Genomic DNA, 20895 nt, shown 5'->3' on the forward strand with positions numbered 1-20895 from the left:
GAGAGAGAGAGAGAGAGAGAGAGAGAGAGAGAGAGAGAGAGAGAGAGAGAGAGAGAGAAAAGAAAAAAGAGAAAAACAGGTTGGAAAACGTTATCAGACAAATGATTTTACATGTTTGCTCTCATTTCCTAGCATAAATTTTTTACTTTCTTGGTAGTATTATTTGCAGTGCCTCATGCAGGCCAAATTACCTATTTTTTTGTGTAGAGTTTTTATTCTTTATTTTCTCATTGGTTTCTGAGACACTGGTTTATTTCTCATGGTTTCTGAGACTGGGTGTTGCCTGTGTAGTCACAGGCTAGTTTTAAACTTCTAACCCTCCCACTGCCTGACTTTCCTGAGTGTAACAGGTACGCACCCCTGTGCTCAATTTGCTCTACTTTTTAGGGTAAGTTTAATAGATAGCTGACAAAAACACATTTCCAACAATTCCTGTGTAACTCTTTCCACTTTCACAGGTGTGACTCCTTAGTTTCAGGGCCATTGTCTAGTCATGTACTCAATGGATAGTTCTTCTAGTAGACATTTGTGTCATTTAATTTTTATTTTTCTAATGGCATTTTCCTTAAGCATGTTGTGTTTTGTAAAATGTGGTATAATGTGGGCCTGGCCATGGTGTTCCCCTGAACAATCAAGCCATGCGACAGACTTAGTGTGAAGAAGATTTAGTGGCTGGGGAAGGGAAGGGAACCTGGAAAGTGATAGAGGCAGAAGGGGTGGCAGAGAAGGACAAAAAGAGAAGAGACAGAGGAAGAGAGGAAGAGTCTACAGAAACATTTGGGGACAGAGAGAGGAAGGAGAGAGAGAGAGAGAGAGAGAGAGAGAGAGAGAGAGAGAGAGAGAGAGAATGGGGGGGTAGTGTAAGAGAGAGAACAGGAGCTTTGCACATTACACAAGCTGTTTCTAGGTAGCTGTTGTGTGGAGTGTAGCCGAATTGTCTGTCACTCAGCAAAGCCTACTGCTATAAGCAAGATGTCTGAATGTCTGATTCTCCACACCTGACCATATTTTGAAGCGGTAACTGTGTAACGGTTACTATTTACCTAGTCAAGTAATGTTTTAATTAAGCTTTCATTACTGTTGAAGATTAACAAGGCCTATTGATTAAAAAAATATCTGTTGCAGCTTCATACAAGAGTGAAGAAAAGATAAAATAACAGTATATCTTACCCTCTTTTTTTAATCATCTTACTTTTTTTTGGAGATAGCTTCTTATTACGTGGCCCAGGTTTACCTAAGTTTGCACCCTCCTGTCCCAACTTCCCGAGTGCTGTGGTTACAGGTATGTGTCACTATATGCAGCTTTCTGTTAGGATTGGAAGCAGAATTATCTGTTGGGCTTCATTACTGTGGAGTAAGGAAGGTCCTTTATAACCTTGCGGGCTTTTTATGTACACCACAGTTCCTGAAAAATGACACAGAGGCTTAGATTTATTTACAGTGCTTAGGTCCTTAAGCTGGGCTTGCTTCCCAATTAGCTCATAACTCAATTATCTCGTTTATGCTATTCTGTGCTTGCCACTTGGATGGTTTCATATGTCTGAGTTCCTCTGAGTCAACATGGCAAATCTTACTTGTGCCTAACTCTTTCCCAGAGTTCCTCTCTGTCTGCTAGCTGTCCTGCCTGTTCTTCTTCTGCTTTGCTGTCGACCATTCAGTTCTTTATTGACAGGTGATGCTTTTACACAGTGCACAAGAGATTTTCACTCCAGTCTTTCCTTTCCTAAGGGCTCCATCTCAATGCATAGATACACATATCAAATATAGTTTGGGCTTTGTATTGATCTCATTTGTCTAAAACAAAAGGGAAATCTGCAAGCAAAAGAGTAGAGGCATGCATGGTCTAACACTGAGGATGTTTGAGAAGCACGTAAGTTGGTCACTCTGTTATTGTGGGAACATGAATGCAGTCCCACCAACTCTGACGGTCTACATCAGTCATGGACACATAGTCGGGAGACTTGGTGAACACCAGGGAACTTCAGCTGGCCTAACAGAGCAGAATGCTTCATGGCAAGCTTAGAAAACCTTAAGTTGAAGGAGTGCTGTTTAACATTACAACGAGGGACTACAGATTTGGCTCAGTAGAAGAGCTTTTATTTACCTGCCTTGTACAAGGCCCTGAATTCAAACCTTAGCATCATATAAACCAATCAACCAACCAACCAACCAACCAACCAACCAACCAACCAACCAACCAACCTACCTACCTACCGAGCAAGCAAGCAAGCAAGCAAGCAAGCAAGCAAGCAAGCAAGCAAAAACAAACAAACAAACAAACAAAACAAAACAAAACAAAAAACCCCAACAACAACAACAAAAATAAAAACTCAAAACTAACAAAAGTGTTTCGTATAGCACATGTAATAGCTTATTATTTTAATCAAGTATCACATATTATATAAATGTATACATTTTTATATGCTTGACATTGCAGCTGATTTTTTTTAATGATAGCATCACTATAAATACAGGGGTGATGGTTTCTTCTATGACAACTATGGAATCACTAGGAGGTAGGGCATTTTCAACTTCTTTGTCACCTTATAGACACAATCACGCATTCTCTCCATTTCATTTGTTATTAAAGTTAATGAAGATTTTAAAAGAATGGCTGCATAGCTAAGATAAATAAAGTACAATTTACGTGTCACACAAGCAACTGTTATGACACGGAGACCCTACCTAAACATGTACAAGTCCTAGGACACTCTAAACAATTTGTTATTGATGCTAATCATCATAATTGCTCTTTGTTTTGTTGAGACTGTGCCTGGATCTATAGCCCAGGCTGGCCTTTCCTCAAGTGCTGGGACTCCAGGATTGCTCGTATGCAGGCATGTACTATCACACTCAGCAAATTAACTAGTTAACTAATTAATTAATTAACTTTCTAGTCTCATTTTCTGGATATGTGTGCCTTTTATGTGGTATGTAAGCACTCTGTGGCTCAGGTACATCTCCACCCTAGTGAAGAATCTTGGGTTGTGTATAAGATATAGTAACTAGAAATGTTTCCACATATTATCAGAATCTGCACAGAATTGAAGTTTAATGCTAGAAAATGTAGGTAAAACTTCTTATCTGATTTCTGGTTCATACCCATTGATCTCTTTCCTGTGTTCAGTTGTCCATGCTATTTTTTTTTTTTTACACTCTAAATGTTTCTGTTCAAATTCCACTTCAGTCAAGCAACCTGATACTATAGCTTCTCATAACACTGAAAAAGAGCTGGTCTCTGTGTTTTGGATCAGTAATTTCTTAAGCTCCATTTTCATGGATTAGTTTATAGCCTTGCATGGTCTCCAGCATCATGGGAACAGGGGAGTTTTAGTGGATGTTAGGGAGTCCAGTCTCCCCACTTCACTTTGTAGAAGAAGCACCTGGAACGAGTTTCACCATGTGTTTGCTGAAGAATAGTTCTTTGTGCTCTCTTGAGCAACGAGTGAGTTGGATTAGCATGTTTTGATTTTAAAGTGAGTTACAAAACTTACATAAATAAGGAAGTACTTTGTTAGAAAAGCATGCGTGTGGGCTTATACAGAGCTTTTTGTCTTTTGATGAGGGCCTCCCTCTTCATTTTCATATGGTTGTAGAGAAGGAGAACAAACTCAGGGAATGATTTTGGTAAAATTCTATTACACATGCTGCTGTGCCTACTCATGTCTGTTTAACCTGCCATAGATCTTCCTTCTTACAGTATTCTGAAGACAGGGGTTATAGAGTTGAGCAGTTTTATACCCATGTATTGTCTTTTGAGCATGAGGTTAATGCAAAATGCATTCCATTATGATCCCCAGAGGGTGGTGAGAGTCGTGTTAATGCTTCTGAAGACTGTGTATGAGCCAAACACATGGCATATCTTATTTGGTCCATTATATGTATATTCTTTTTATGTTTATTTTCAACTGAATAATCAGGTCAAGAAGCATTAAATAAGTTGCCCAAGCTACTAAGGTAATGGCTCAGATGAGGATTGCATATCATTCTCTCTTTTCTACAGGGTATGTCTTTCCCATTTCAAATAAAATGGTTCTGATTTTTGTTTTGGATAATCCTAATTGAAAAAGCCCCAGGAATACTATGTTAAGTGATGAATCTCTTGTAGATAAAGTGAGAATTAAAGTGAAGTGCTGTTCCTTTTCAACATTACCAGGTAAATTCATTTCAGTGTAAATGGTATAATTGGGTGTAAACATTCTTCTAAATAATGAGGTTATTAGGCAAAGTATGAAGCTTATAAACTTGGAGTTAGCTCAGAAACTGACAGTGGTATTTCTCAGAGAAATGAAATCATGTTAGGTTTTGAAATCCAGTTAAAGTTGCTTTATATGCATTCCTGGTACTAAAAAGAGCTCACACCGGTAACAGCATACTTGAAATAGTTCATATAAATCAAGTCATGTTAGTCACACTTGATGACTGTGGAAAGATGTTCTGTTTGGACACTGTAGACTGTGATTCCATCGACTGCTCTGTGGGCAGTGCTGGCTTCTGAGGAAACAGTGGAAGATAAAGGAGGTGGGTGAGAGACGCCAGCTTTAAAGGCATCGATTCCACTTAGATTTGAATAGTAAGTATGACTTAGATACCGCAAGTAAGGAATGGGTAAGACTTGGCTGAGTGTGAATTTGGAGGTAGAATGTGAGAGGTAACTTTGGGCTGTGTATAAGAAGGGGATGTTGGAGTGGATTTCTGGTTTAATTCTGCCATTAGAGTTGAGAAACAAGAAACAACACAGAAGTGTGGAATGGTTAGGACTGAGATGCAGCAATGTTAAAATACCCTGCAGGAGGGCTGTTAGTAGACAGCTTAACACAGAGATCTAGTCTCAAGAGTCTGGGTTGAAGATGCTGATTTTGGAATCATAGGCATCTAGGTGATAGTTAAGGTGGCAGAGTAGATAAGATCACCCACCAACAATGTATGAAGGGAAGGAACAGAAAGGGGATGAAAGATGTGACCTGAACAGATCAGGGAGCCAAATCAGAAGAAAGGAATGAGAGGAGCTGGAGGGGAAGGATGTAGGAGTAGTTATACATCGTGTAGCCCACAGACAGGGAGGATGTGAGAGTGCGGATAGGGCAGCAGATGCTGCGAAGTGAGCAATTATACTACTCACTGTGACACAGCAGGACAGTCCCTGGGTGAGCAGTTAGCTAGAGTGGTAGGAATGAGTATTAGATTGTGACGTATCCCGGAAGAATGGTCAGGGAGGGGTGCGGATGTGAACAGAGATACATGTAAGAAAAAGAAAAGCTGCTGGGAGTAGAAAGCACTGGGAGGATGTGTGAGGTCCAGAGCGTTTGTGCTTTTAGTTTAAGGTGAGAAAAAGACAGTCAAATGTTGATGCTGAGAGGATAGTTCCTTATAAGGAAGAGGACAAAGGTTGAGATGGACTACAGATCTTTTTGTGGGTAGTGATAGAATGGCCCAGTGTGTTGATGAGTGTTTGGGAGAAAGGTTGGGCAAGTGTTTCGTTCAGGAAAAGGACAGGTTTTCTTTTGTTGTGGAAATGAGTGGCCTTGTTGTAAGAATATTGACAAGTGCCTGACATTAAAGGATGGCTTTTGCGGTTGGTTTGAAGGCTGGCTCCTGCGGATCAGTGTTTTGTCAAATTTGGCCTCAATACTCTATTCTTCCTTTACACAGTTCTCAGTCCTTGCTTGGGAGGCACTTGACATTATGAGAGATCCTGGTGGCCTGGCTTTGTATAGTGGAAAGAAACATTAGTTACATTTGGATGTTAAAGAAACAAATGAGTTGAGATGGTGCCATAGGGAAGACAATCTGGAATGGCCTTATATGTGAGCGTTCCCCCTTCCTCACTGGCTTGTTGGTTGGGTTGTTCTTGTTCTAATCATATTTAGGCAGCCAATTTAGTGAGACTTCATGGATGTAGCTTTTCTGATATTTCTAGTACATACAACCTCACAGCAGATTTTGTGGTCTCCTGGCTCTTAACAATCTTTCTGCCCAATCTCCCAAGATGTTTCCTGAACCCTGGGCATAGGAGTTTCATTGTAGATATATTAGTTGGGGCTCTGCATCCCGCAATTACTTGTTTTTTAAAAGTCCTACCTAGAGTGACACTTAAAAATGACAACAACAACCAACAAGACACTATAACCCTAAGTAAGGGTGCAATAGAGGCATTCATATCTTGGTGGTAATTGGACTTAAGGCCTGCTCAACAGGAAGAAAGTCATGCCTAATACTGAAGCCTAGCTAATTACGGAGAGGGGGGTTGGTAACATTATGGCTCTCAGAGGACAACTTACTACTGTCACTTTACCAAATCACCACAATCCTTAACGACGCTCTAAATACTCTTTTTTATTCTCACAAATAAGTGTAGCACTTGCCCGTCATTGAAGAAACCTTTCTTTGCGTCATTCAGAGAGTATTACAGAAAACCAACTGTATTGACTCTCAAGGGTGGAGACAACAGCATGTGTCTATCTAGCAGTGGTTCTCAACCTTCCAAACGCTGCGATCCTTTAATAAGTTCCTCGTGTTGTGGTGACCCCCAACCAGAAAATTATTTTGTTGCTACTCCATAACTGTAATTTTGCTGGTGTTATGAATCGTAATGTCAACATCTGATATGCTTGATGACACACAATTGAGGACCATTGATATAGAGGTAGATTGTCATAACAGAGGTTCATCCTTGCATTGGACCTGGGAAGTCCCAAGAGCACAGCATTTGTTGCTGTAGTCTGCATGTGAGTGCTTTCTTATGTTCAGCGGAGCAGAAGTCAGGAGGGTGAGTAGACATATGTAAAAAGCACAGGGGTGGCCTTGCCACCTAGGCAGTCATTCTTGTGGAAACTAAGACACTTAAGAAAACAAGAACACCGGGATGGTGAGATGGTTCAGTGGTTAAGACTACTGACTGCTCTTCCAGAGGTCCTGAGTTCCATTCCCAGCAACCACATGGTGGCTCACAACCATTTGTAATGGGATCCGATGCCCTCTTCTGATGTGTCTGAAGACAGCGACAGTGTACTCATAATATATATAAAATAAATAAGTAAAATCTTAAGAAAAAAAAAACCAAGAACATATAATAGAAGACATTAGCTCAGTCTGCAAGAAAACCAGGCAGGCCTCTGAAAGACCCAATTCTCTTTCTGAGGCCTCACCATCCCGTAGTTGCCCCAGTGGGTTTTAAACTACTGGATGTACCTCAGAGGAGACAAAGTACAGCAATGGTCATGATAGAATCCACCATTATAAAGATGCAAATAAGGAATGAGTGATGTAATACAGAACGCAGAGACTGCAACAGCCTAGTCTTTCCTTCTGAACTCATCCTGTCGCTCTCCTTGCATTATGCTGTAGATAATCATATTTTTATTTATATACACATTAGGTCATTTTAATAAGGAGGCTTGAGGTCTTTGTGTTTCTGAAAGGTGTGAACACTTAAGCAAATGCTTGGAGGAATGCAGCCATTGAGCCATTAGAGCTTCTTGGTCAAGTGTGGCTTACATCCCCTGTGAGGATGTACAGACCTAATCTATGTGACATTCAACAGCACCCAGGTGCTTTGATGGTCTCTTTACTTTGCCTTCTTTATTATACAAGATAATAAGTACAGTATAGATTAAGTTACAGCAGATTAATTGCATCTATAACCCACAAATCAGGTCCTTGTGAAGCAACAGGCTATTTCCTGGGAAAAAGGAGAGCACCACACAATTAAATTTCCTTGTATACTTATGTACTTTTTTTTCCTTCTGAGACAGTGTCTTCCTATGTAGCCCTGGCTGTTCTGGAACTTGTTATGTTGTCCAGACTAGCCTTGAACTCACAGAGATCTGCCTGCCTCTCTTGCCTGTGTGCTGGGGTTAAAGGCGTGTGCCACCACATTCTTCATCTTTTTTTTTAAATAAGTCTTAGTTGCTTTTTAATTTTATGAGAAATATAAAATATTTTTAAATGTCATAGTTTTCTATTGTTTTGACTCATGTGTTGGTTTCCATAAGACTTTCTGAACCTTTCTTGGTGAATTTCCTACAGGAACCCTCTCTTTGGGAGAGAGACCACTGGTTTGACAATGTCTTGTTCCTGACATGCATGTTTCTCACATGTTCCTAATATATAAGGAGACAAAAGGAAGTCACTGTCCAGAGAGGAAAGCATGCTGTTCCAAATGAAAGTCGTTTTATGAATCATATAGACAATTGAACGCCTTTGACCTGGTAGATTCTTAGCCCAAAGAATGCTCCACATTCTAATTTGTGACTCTCCAGCACTGCCTCCTGTTTCTCCATTACCTGTATGACATGGTTCTTCATTACATTTAGGCAGCCATGACAAGAGGGTGTCATGTTGAGAGAGAATTTCCAATAACTCATTCCCTGTTCCATGCATAACAGTGACATCTGTCTATACCTTGAGATGTCCTCTTGGATAACAGTCACATCATGTATTGATAGTGAATCTTAAAGTACAGCACTAAATCCAGAGGTGAATGCTACTTAACTCTTGCCCGTTATTCAACACTCCAATCTGTTACCTGTCGTTTTTGTTTTGTATTCCAAACTTTAACATCTTTTTGTCTTTCAATCTCCGATTTCATAAGGACATTTTTTCCTTCTTAAAAATTGTAACTCTGTATGCTTAACATGTATAAAGCCTTAAGTTTTGTTCCTAGCACCATGGAAAATAAAAACTGTGACTCCTCCAGATGCTTCCAAAGGGCGTGTCTGGGGGCTTAGTAAAGAACAGGTTAAGTGAATTACTCAGCTTCTGAGACTGACAGGCTGCCTGCCTGAGATTACCTCACTCTCCATTGCTGGCTTCTTTTGGCATTGAGAAAGGCAGCTGAACAAACCCAGGACACACAGCAGGACCTGATGTTGGAGTCCTCTGGACGTCTGCTGTGGTAGCTTAGCTCAGATGAAAGCACTTCATGACCCCAGATGGGGAGGGAGAGCTTTTCTAGATTGAGTTACATCTGAGTTCAGAGGTCACTGCAAATACTTATGATTATCAAAATTCACAGCAACTTGTATGATGCACTTAAGCTCTGCTCTGGACTTCTAAAAGAAGAGATGAGAAGATTGAAAGTTCAAGGAGAATTTTGCTTAAATTCAGGCGTGCCGATTTTTGTTACAGTCGATTAGCAGTCAGCTGCCTTTTAGCTCCTGTCTTCTCACAGAGCTCCACACTTCCTAGAATGGGTGGCCTTGCCTCATGTTGGTGGATGCCTTCACATTCACAATAAACAGCTTCTTTATAACTTAAAAAAAAAGCACAAACAGCCCCCCCCACATTATTTGCAGCTCTTGAAGCCTAGTTGCTGGCATAGCCTTGACATGGTCATGGCTACGTTCTTCTGGAAAACTTCTCATTTGTGCTAGCAGAAGTCTGGAGTCTTTTGAGCTCCTTCAGAAGCTTGTTTGTAGGCCTGTTTTGTCATCTCAGTCTTTTCCAAGCTCAGTCCTTTTTTCTGGCGCACAGGTAGACTAATGCTGAAAGCTGAGAGTTTGATTGTTGCTGTGACCAAATACCAAGAAGCAAGAAGCAGCCTCCGGGGCAAGACTTACCTCACGTTGTGGCTTCAGAGGCCTCAGTCCATGGCCACTTGATTGTGTACACTTGGGCAGGGCATCCTGGCAGCAGGAGTTTATGAGAGGAGGTTCTTCACCCTGTGGTGGCTAGGAGGGACAGGAGGGAGTGTGACCCTCAATGGCATGTACTGGTAACCCGCTTCCATTGGCTAGGTTCCACCTTCTAAAGTTTCTAACCACCTCCCAAAATAGCACTACCCACTGGGGACCAGGTACTCAGCATGCAAGCTTTTGGGGACATCTCTGGCCCATGATAGGTTGTACCTCCCTATCTGTAGTCTGCATTCTTTGGGTGGCTGTAGTTCTGACTTGGTCTTGAACAGAGCAGCAAGTTCACATTGTAAAGTCCAGTCCAAAAGTGAACTCGTCTTATGTTTGAAGGCATATTGCTGGGAATCCTAGCTATCCATCTCTTCTTTTCCCTCATATCTGTTAATTTAGGTTCTCATCTGTATCTCCATCTCCCTGTCCTCCTGTCTCACTGCTCAACCCCTTCTCCAGTCTGCTTTTTCTATCAAATGTGGAGTAAGGCCAGAGGGTAGAGAGGATTTGCATGAGGTGGGTGGAAGGTGAATAGCCTGCAGCCGCAGTTCTAAGGAGTCTGGGTCACCCTTGCCTCGAGTACTGGACGCTTAAATGGGGGAAGAAAGGGATTAGGGACATTTAAGTCTGTTTGGAATAGGAAATAAAGGCAATTAGAAGTTTTGAACAGAGGAAATGTGAAAGCCAGGCTCCAGAGTGATTAGTGGGACTCGGTAACACAAATGGGTAGGGGCAGGAAAGGCGTTGGTGAGCGGAGATAAGAGCTAGTGTGTGAAGCCTGGAGATGCAGCGTGCTGCTCAGTGTCAGCCAGAGTGCACCTCGGACAGGAATCGGGGTCAATTCTAGAACTCTTTTGTTTGTGGTCACAAGAAGACATCTGAAAGGAAATGCCATTAAGCTTGTGCAGACAGGAGACTCCAGAAGACTAACAGGAGTGCAGGGGTTGGGGATGGCGAGGGCTGGGGGGATCTGAGGAGACTGGTGAGTTATGGTGGCCTTCTCAGATTTTACAACTTTTTCCAGTCTCGTGATTCATTCTTTTGTCCTTTAATACTGTCGTGTTATTTATGTTAATAATAAACTTCATTTATCTTGAAGATAGCTTCCTGTTAAGCCACCATGGATTTGTCAGACTTAACTTTCCTCAGTGACAAGCAAATAGCTACATGACTGTGGCGTGTCAGAGTTTCACAACTGTGGACAAGTTTATCTGCTACTGTGAGCTAAGTAGATTAAGATTAATGTATCCCAGGGACTAATGGTAAAGTCCCATACTCAATTACAGGAAATTAGAGTCTGTGAGCCCTGTACTGAAAACCCAGTTAAGGATTTTCTCTGAAACTAGAAGAGGGTGTGTAATAATGGCTGTATGTAACATTGATAGCCATTGATAGCCGTAGTAAGAGTTTGTGTTCAGTCTGTACAAGGTAGCCTTTGACTACCCACTGTAGTATGTATTTTCAAGGTAAACGCTGTCCGAGTCCCTCATGGACCACAGGCATCCTGTAGTCAGATGTGTTAGTAGGCTTGCAACCTGGTTACTCAGCACCCCTGCTGGGCTGGATCATTGTAGCTTTGTCTCTCCCTGAGGCCTGAGTGGGTGGGAAAGAGTTGTAACAACTGAGGAAGGCTGGGTTTGATTGTCAGAGAAGAGCTTTTCTGCTGCTCTGATCTACTCAGGCTAGGAGAGAGCCAAACCCTTGACTCACGGAAGGAGTTTGATAGCCGTAGTAAGAGTTTGTGTTCAGTCTGTACAAGGTAGCCTTTGACTACCCACTGTAGTATGTATTTTCAAGGTAAACACTGTCTGAGTCCCTCATGGACCACAGGCATCCTGGTCATCTTTATTCCTCTGTCCTTTGAAAGAGTTAGGTAGCTGTGCGCAGTGGGCCGTCTAAAGCCTGTCAGTGGATATAGTAACAAGCCACCTAGTTCTTAGCAGTAGCCAGCAGCATTGTTATGCTTAGCCTGCACTGCAAACTGGGAAAACTGTTCTCCATCCTCAGACTTCATCCTTCTGCTTCAATGGCCTTGCTGCCTCCATTTAGCCAATGATGATGACAGCAAAATGGGATGGACATACGGGAGGAGAGGGCACATGGCGAGACCCAGAGGTGTGAAGAAACTGAGCTTATGAAGTACAGTGCTCCTTAGGTTACAGAGAGCCTGATGCTCAAAGGAGGGAGTGACTTGTGAAGTTCACAGGGCTGCAGTTGCAGGGCTGGAAGGAGACTCTGGCGCCTGTGATTCCTAGCTGAGGTCTGCGAGAGTGCCTAGCCTCTGAGAGTCTGAGACTTGGAGGCACTCAGGTTGCAACCTTTCCCGCTGCCCCTGTAGTAGCCAGACACACCTCCAGCAAGTCTGCCCTCTGAAGTGCATCTGCTGAGACCCTTCCCCTCACAATAGTTATCTCATTGGGCCTCTCAGAAGTCAGCTCTTAAGACAATAGGGCAAAATAGCATCACCTCCCTTCCCAGCTGCTTCATCCCTTTGTGAACGAGAGCCTTAGTGTGTGGATTTTAATTCAAACCCATCCTTTTCCATATGCCTTTGTTGAACTACCTCCCTCAGAATGAGGCATAATACATGTGCATTTTGCAAAAACATGGGATTTATGCATAAATATATTAATGGAGTCTCTTTATCTGGGGTCTCTTTATCCTGAGGTCTCTTTGTTCCGAGACCTTAGGCAGATGGCTGAAACAGGCACAGTGCAGAGTACCAATAACTAATGCGTAAAGAGGTAAATTATAACAACGGCTGTGGTAAAAACTCTGTTGTTTCCCTATTAGAGCTGTGACAGAATCTGAAGCAGCTTGCAGTCTGACTCCCTTGCTTTCATGCCTCGTATCGTTGGCAGCCTTAGACTCCTACAAAGGTATTCTGGCTCTTTGTATACCTTGACGATCTTCCTCCTTCTATGATTTTGTCTCAGGGAACTGAACCGACATGACTCCAAGGAGGAACTGCTAAACTTATAGGAATAAAGGAAGAGCTGGGGAGAACAAAGATAATCTGAATAAATCAAGAGGTTGAGATGCAAATAAACCATGCTATGATTGCAAGACAGGAAAGGCGAGCGCTCTGGGAAAATCCCATGAGAGAACCTGGCTGCCAGAGGCGGAAGGTGCTGGAGACTGAAGTGTCAGACAGACACGTAGGATTATTGAGGACCCTGGAGGACTGACAGACAGAGGTGTGACCAAAAGCAGTCAGGCAAACTGGTGGATCTCCATGACTTGGGTGAGAGGGAGGGGTCTTAGGGAGTCAAAACTGGCTTTACACATGTTAGTTACTGGGTTAATCTCAAGTGGCAGTAGAGCTTTCCAGCACTTACCTAGTGGTGACAGTGTCAAGGTTTGGTCATTGAGCTCCTTCTGTCAGTCTAGGACATAGTCCGAAGTTGGAAATTGTGCTGCAGGAGATCACATGATGGCTACTTGGGGCATGCAATTGGTTGCAGCTACATTGAGCTTGCATACCTCATGTGAGGTAGATGAACAGACTTGTGTCACTCCAAAGTCAGGTATTGATGCCAGTGCATGTGACTATGAGTATATTTGGAACTCAAATCTTTATAGAGGTAATTAGGAAAGGAATCTTATGCTCAGACCCTCATCCAGTATAGCTGTGTTCTTATAAGAAGTAATGATTAGGACATAGACACACATGTGGGGGATACCATGTGACATCATGGAGAAGGTCATCTGCAAGCCAAGGACAGAAGTGTTACATGGAGACAACTCTGCCAGCACCCCATTCTCATACGTCCAGCCTCTGGGACTTTGAGAAAGTGAGTTCTGTTGCTGCATCCTTCCAGTCTGGATGCTGGGACAGTATACTTCATAGGAGGAGTATAGATGGATCAGGGAAGCCCTTGAGGACCAGAGCAAGCCGAGAGTTGAGAAAGATTAAGAGTGCAGTGTGCTGTGCCTGCAGATCATGCATCTAGTTACTGCTGTGGGTGACAGCCCAGGCTGGCCAGCTTCCAGGGTGTGTCAGAAACTGGCCTGGAGCTTGAGTTAGCCATCTAATCTCTTTTTTATGGGGAAATGAATTCTCCCATTGTCTCCTTCCTGTAAGAGGAAACATATCTTCAGGAGAAGATAAAGTCTCAGGACCACGATGGTCCTTTGGTATCAGAGTGTGGGATACTTGTCAACTTTGAGATGACAGTCTTCTTGGCCCTGAGCCACCAGGTCTCAGGACAAAGGAGAACAGATGGTAGAGATTTTCTTGCCTCTTTTAGTTTGAATTATTGTGCTAGACATGTGGAGACCACAGAGAGCTGTTGTCTGTTTTATCTTGAGATGGCTGAAGTGCTAGAGTTTCCCTTACTTTCCTTTAAGGGAAACAAAAAAAATTACCATTTTTACAACAGTTTGAGATTTGCAGAAAATTATGAACATAATATAAAAAATTTCTGTGTGCCACATAGCAATTTTCTCCATCAACATACATCGGTTAGAATTAGTGGGCTAACATGGGTACATCATTGAGTCTATATCTCATTCATATTTCCTTAATTTCTATGGAATCTCCTTCTGTCTCTAAATCCCATTTATGAAATCTTATCACTCAACGTTCTTTTGTTCTTCAGCTTCTCTTGTCTGTGACATTTTCTCATTTTCTACTCGATGGTCTTGACAGTCCTGAAATGTCCTGGCCAGATGTTCTGCCTGACATTCTAATCACGATTACATCATTCTTAAGGGATGCTGAGAGGGAGAACACAGAGATACAGTGCCATCTTCATTACATACCAAGACACCTATTGCCAGTGTGCAGAGCTGTAAGCTGGTCTTGATTGTGTGGTTTTGTTGGGCCCCTTTACTAGAAACTTCCCCTTTACCTGATCTGTGTGCTGTACTTCTTGAAACAGTCACCATGCACTATGCACACATAGAGAGTGGGAGCCTTAAGGTTGTTAAAGGGCTTAAAGGAATTTGCAAAATTCTGAGGGGCAGGTGTGGGTGATGACTCGGCTGAGCTGGGGAGAGTATCAAAGCAGATTCCATGCACCAAACAAACAGAAAGCAAAAAGTCATGCTTTAGAAACATTCCTTAATATTCCATTTCTGGAAAAAGGTGTCTCATCATATTGTTATGGGAAGAAAATGTCCTTTAAAGTCTGTGATATGATGAATAAGCTCTCTTCTGATGGAGGGCTCAGAGCATTGCTGATAAAGTGGGAGCCACTAGCCCTTCCTTATCAGTACTGTAGGGTTTTGAAAAGCGATTGCTGCATCCACAGAAGAAAGATCAAAATGACTCAGCATTTTCTTATTGACTGGGAGATGATGTGAGGCTGCACTGGGAAAGGCAGTGCCTGGAGAGTTAACACTGGAAACTTGCAGCCCCAGTGAGGATGCACAGCCTGACCTCCGGTTCTTCAGTCCATTACTGACTTTGTTACCTCCCCCTAGTGGTCAGTTGGTTTTTACATTTTTCAAAAATACACTCTTTTTGCATATCCTGATTATAGGTTCCCCCCCTCTCCTTTTCCCAGTTCTTCCTCACCTGGATCCACTCCCCTTTTCTCTCTCATTAGAACAGTCATCTAAGAGATAATGACACCCAACCATTACAAAGTAAAATACAGTAAGATGAAGCCAAAAGCATCATATCGAAGGTGGACAAGGTAACCCAACAGAAGGAAGAGTCCCAAGAGCAGGCACAGGACTAGGAAACCACGTGTTCTCACAGTCAGGGGGCTGATGAAAATACTAAGCTAAAAGCTTGTGGACGAGTTTAGCAGCTGGAAATCAAACTTTAGGCAATCCTCACGGCAGTCTCTCTTGGAAATTTCAACATGCTAAAATGCACAGTGATCAAATTTCAGAGATGCTTTTGCTTTTGGTGAGGACTGCTTTTTAAAGGAGGAAGTGTTTCAGTTTTCATTTCTTTGTTTTGTGTGGGTGGTATGGAAGGTGTGAGAGATGGGGGTGGGGGGCTCGTGGAGGTCATGAGGGGGACCCGATTTGGCTGCTTGCAGTGTGTATGGGAGCTGGGGGAGCAAGTGCATATTCTAGAGAGTGTGCCTGAGTGAAGCAGAGCTTTGTGAGGTGAGCAGTGCCGGCCCCTCAGCATGGTCTGCCATGGCTTTACAGTTGAGCTTTTAATGGTAGTCAAGGAAATGGTCTTTTTCTAGAAATGTGCATCTGCATTCACTACTTTACCATAGCTTTAAAAAATAAAAAAGCTCCCCCTCCCCACTCAATAGTTTGCTGATTTTGGATATTCTCAGATGGTTGAGATAATTGACCAGGTTTTGAGAGCACCTTTTAAGAGTTGTTACTGGAAATGCTGGACAATGACGCAGGTCCTAACCCAAATCTCCCCATTCTGTTGGTGCAAGGGTTGAAGCATACAAAGCTCCACCACTGAGCCACACATACCCTGGCTCTGTCCTTGCAATGAGGAGTAGTGTTTGACTCTAGACCTGTATTGCTCCATTGCAACCCATAGGGCCAGGACTTGAAGAAATATGCTCAACCAGTGTGAAATCATCCTTGAGTCACACTGAGCGGAACACATAAGAAGGGCTCTTACAGACAGCTTCTCTTGAGGCAGTAGCCTGCTTTTGACTGGCTATGATTCCCCCTTTTATGCTTGATATCATGTAGATTCTGCAAGTAGGATAGATAGACACTGCCTGCTTTTCTGAGTAATGTGTTACGTGATGTGGTCGGTCTGTCTTGTGCCTTCAGCTCCACCTGATCCACTGGAATTCCACGCTGTTCGACAGCATCGATGAGGCGGTTGGGAAGCCCCATGGCATTGCCATCATTGCACTGTTCGTTCAGGTAAATTTTCTGCTGTGAGGTTACATTGTTTAGAGATGCTTGCCTGTAGTCATTTTGTGGAATATTTTTTAAACTCTCAATTTTATCACCTTGAGGTCAAATTAAACACATAAATGCTGATAATTTGATAGTCAATTCCCAAGAGTTGAGCTGTATTTCTTGTATAAAACAGTTTATTTATATACTAGATGTTTTCTTCAGAGTGGTATCTGGGGCCTGTGGAGAAACAACTTGGAGAATGTCTCCTGAAGTCAGACTGCATTTGATTTAGGAAAAAGAATTTCAGGAAAATTTTTTTAGACCCCAGGCTTACTGCAAAATCCAAGAAAAATCAACAATATAATCATGTAGTGTCTTGTCTTTTGTTATTAATAATTTTCACTCAAAGGTGATTTCAAATGCTTTATAGAAAACAATGCTAACATAAAAGGTGGTGGAGACCATGGCAGACTTAGCCAGTCTAAGCAGGCATTGGGCTCTTCGGTGACAGAGACTTTACATGGTTTAGCAGACGAATAAAATGGAGCCATGTGCTATGAAGTAGAAATGTAAGATATCCTAAGGTGAGTTTTAAACTTCATCCGCAGCTTCATGGTATGCTAAAAGACTTATTGGAGGTGAAATGGTCCTTGGGAATTTTAGCAGCCTTCTGGCCTAGAAGAAGAGCATCTGAGGCCCATGGACAGAATGAAAACACATCCTTGCATTTGAAATGGGATTCTCGCCCGACTCCCTGCTTTATGCTTATGTAGGCACAGCTCACCATTCCTTTAGCTTTACGACTATTATATAGGTAGAAAGAAATGTCAAACTACTGACAGAAAATGTTTTTAATTTTCAGTGTATTGAAGAATTAACTTAGAAAGTCCTTTTTCTGTAATCTGGAAAAGGGAGTGGAGTATCAAGTTGGCAAAATTGAGGCAGTGGAAGATATTACATCATATGTAGGAATAAGGATAATAAACTTAGGAACACAAACACAACATCGTCATCTGGAGAGGTGGGAAAAGCTTCATTTTCAGACTTGGTACTTGATGGATTTGGAGTTTTATTAGGTATGGTTGTTTACTGTTACCGCTGTCTGAGGACTGAGGGGCCCTGGGTTGAAAAGTTAGCCTCCTGGGACCAGCCCCGTGTTTCCAGGAGCAAGCTTGTGGCCACAGAAAGCCCTAGAACATGTGCAGATATTCTCACATGCATTTGTTATGAGGAAAGACTCAGGAGTGGCTGATGAGTGTCAGGGGAAGCGGAGGAGAAAGGAGCTCAAGTCTCTACATCCCAGGCTGGTGCCCTGGGCCACAGCATCAGAGGCCCAGAGGAGGAAGTGGGAGCAGTGATGGCTGATGTAATTTCTAAAGGCTTAACTCAAACATGAAAAGGCCAAAGGAGCAGAGTCAGTGGCAGGTTTGAGATCTGAGAGCTAGCACAGGCACAGTTTAAAAAATATGGAGAAGAGAGGGGGCGGTTCATGCAGAGGCATCTTAAAGGAGAAGGGAGGGTGTGGAGTGGAGGATGTCTGCCTAGGCTACTTGGATTTAAGGCCTCACACAGCAACCACTTTCTTAGGTAAAGAGCGGGCAGAGAGTTAGGGAAGCTCATGTTTGGGGTCCTTCAGTATTCTGAGACATGCAAAGCAGTATTATAGAGTAAGAGGAAGCTGAAGATAGGGTTTGATTTTGAAACAGCCGAGAGAAAAAGAGAGGGAGGGGGAGAGGGGGAGGGAGGGGGAGGGGGGGGGAGGGAGAGAGAGAGGGGGAAGGGGAGGGGGGGGGGGAGGGTGAGGGAGGGAAGAGAGAGAGAAAGAGAGAGAGAGAGAGAGACTGTACCGCAAACCCACCTGAAAAAAGCTGAACATCATGGATTGGGTGGGACAGCATGTGAGGTATTGTCCTCCATCCACATAGGAGGAGGGGCATTTCAGTAGATTGTTGTGATGATCAATTGGAGAGCAGGTGATTTAGGAGGATAAAGGGACAGGAGACCTGAGAGTGGTAGAAAAGATGTCACTCAATTTAATGAGAAAGGATGAATCAAGGGGCTGAGTATCTCGGCTGCTAACACAGTAAAGGGAGAGAACAGAGGGAGAGAGAGAGAGAGAGGGCTGGGTAAATGTGAAGGCTTGATCAGAAAGAGTGACCTAGAGCTGAAAACTTCAAAATGACAGCAAGGAGGATGTAGAGATCCCAGAGCTAAACTGTGGCAGAGTCAGAAACAGAAGCCAGATGGTCAGTGCCGTGTGTGAGAGCTCACACTGGACCACTATGTTGTGTGGCTTTACAGTGTTCTCATGTCGACTCTTCTCAGAGTTGTGATCTGACAGGAGATTCATAAAGGGAAAATTGATCCCAATTAGATGTCCATGCCTTTAGGAGCTTCCTCCTCCTCCTAAAATCATGAAAAAAGGAAACACTGTTTCTTCTGATGGTCAGGGAAGGCTCCTGGTTGAGACGCTGGCTTTTGCATTCATGCATATATTTACAAGTTTATTTTAAGTGTTGGACTTTTTTCTAGAAAATCTAGTAATATGTATTGTCTATCATATTGTCTTAGTGCTGTAAAGAGACACCATAACCAAGGGCAACTTATAAAAGGAAGCACTTAATTGGAGACTTGTTTACTTAAACTCTAGAAATTTTATTTTCTGTTTTTAGAACCCGTCTCAAGAAAGCTTTTGATTACCTTGAGCTGACTGGCCGTTCTTCAGTTCATTGTTTCTTTCTCTTGCATATTTCACAGTTAATGTTAGGAGAAACAAGAGTGTACATGTTGACAGCTACTCTCGCTTCTTACAGGTCATTCTGCAGACATACTTACAAAGAGAAAAGGCCTAGCACAGCAGTGCCTGACTGTCTGAGGTGATGCCTGAGCCCTGTTCTTCGCTGTTGTCAGGGCCACTGGAGGGAGGCTCAAAGTGGCAGTCAGATGTCACTAGACATTTACAGAGACAAAGACATAAGTGACAGAAACTTATTTCAAGTAACAGTTTTTTGGAACATTACTTTAAATACATACATACATACATATATATATGTAATGTAGAAATGTATATTTTATAAATAATATATAAATATGAATCATATAATATATAAATGTATATTTATATATTATATGAAAGCTTTGAAAATCATGAATAAGAGGCTATTGAATAGTGATCAGTGATAATCCAGGGATGTTTTAATTTTGATATTGGCGTATGAAACAATATATCTACTTCTGAGTTAATGAAAAATTTCAACTTTGATGAAAATTTTATGACAATGCTTTATAAATGTCAAAGACATGAAAGCAGAAAAATAGGTAAGTAAATAAAAGTGAAAAATCTGGGCATGGTGATGGAGGCCTTTAATTCCAGCACCTAGGAGGCAGAGACAAAGGCACACAAATGTCTGAGGCCAGTCTTGTCTACAGACCACATCTCAAGGATAGTTAGAGATTGTCTTTTAAAGAAGGCAAGACTTTAGACACATATTGGACAACTTTAACTAATAACCACTTATGCTATTTTTCTATAGAAGCTTTTATGGTTTCGTATATTGCCTATGACACCGTGATAAATATCTATAGCAACATGAATTTGGATAAATTCTCAGGTATTATATTATTCAAGCCTTTGAAACATGTTACCTTTAGTTATTGGTCTGAGCAAAAATAGAAAAGTAATTTAGTTCCCAAGAAGGTCCTTCAGGTGGACTGGAGCCTGGCATCTGGTAGTTATTTTGGGTAAAAGCTAAGCACAAAAAATGTGTTTGTGGTTTGTGCTTTATGTATTTCAGATAGGGAAGGAACATGTTGGCTTGAAGGCTGTAACTGAGATACTCCAGGATATTCAATATAAGGTAAATCATTGTTTAAATAACAGAAAATGGTTTTATATGAATTCCCAGTGGCCATCTCTAGGATTGATAACTTTTTAGAAGGACATATGGAACTCTGAATAGCTGCTAAAGTTAACAGTTATGGATTATTATAGGGTGATACTGGTAAGAGGACATGCATGGGCTGAAGCCTAGGGGGACCTGGAGCCAAGCTTCCTAGTTTCTTCTGGGCCCCTAGTAGTCCCAGCATGATGTATCACCTGTGTGAACTGGGACCTCTCATGTCCTTGATGTCTAGGGATATTTTTCAGGGATGATCATTTAAATGAATTGCCTAGTCAATTTTCCCTGGCTTCCTAAGCCTTATTGATATTTCTTTAACAAGGAGTCAAGCCAGGGCTCCAAATATTTTCATGATAAGCACACTGGCTCATACTAGTGTAACAGGCCCCAAGGGTGGGGTTGTAAAACCCCTAAGTCTTCAAGTGTAGAAAAACATATTACCAGGGGTGGGGGTTGGGTGCTCCAAGGTCTCAGAGGCCATCTCCTGGAAGGCAGCAAAAGGGCTCCTCCTGAAGTCAGGATGGAGTCCAGGAAGTGAGGATGAGGCTTCCTCTTTTCCTATGGCATCTGTTTTAGTAAAAATG

At 42.3% G+C, this 20895-nt stretch overlaps 1 protein-coding gene across 1 annotated transcript in view; it reads left to right on the forward strand.

Moving 5' to 3' along the window:
* The window catches only part of Ca8 (carbonic anhydrase 8), a 90073-nt gene that overhangs the window by 30313 nt on the left and 38865 nt on the right, over positions 1 to 20895 (forward strand). Inside the window, exons 4-5 of the mRNA XM_028770318.1 lie at positions 16338 to 16433; positions 20207 to 20269. Of these exons, the coding sequence (XP_028626151.1) occupies positions 16338 to 16433; positions 20207 to 20269 (159 nt within the window). The remainder of the gene's footprint in view (positions 1 to 16337; positions 16434 to 20206; positions 20270 to 20895) is intronic.

This window comes from Grammomys surdaster, unplaced genomic scaffold, assembly GCF_004785775.1.
Source record: "Grammomys surdaster isolate TR1022 unplaced genomic scaffold, NIH_TR_1.0 64, whole genome shotgun sequence".
Taxonomy (NCBI): Eukaryota; Metazoa; Chordata; class Mammalia; order Rodentia; family Muridae; genus Grammomys; species Grammomys surdaster.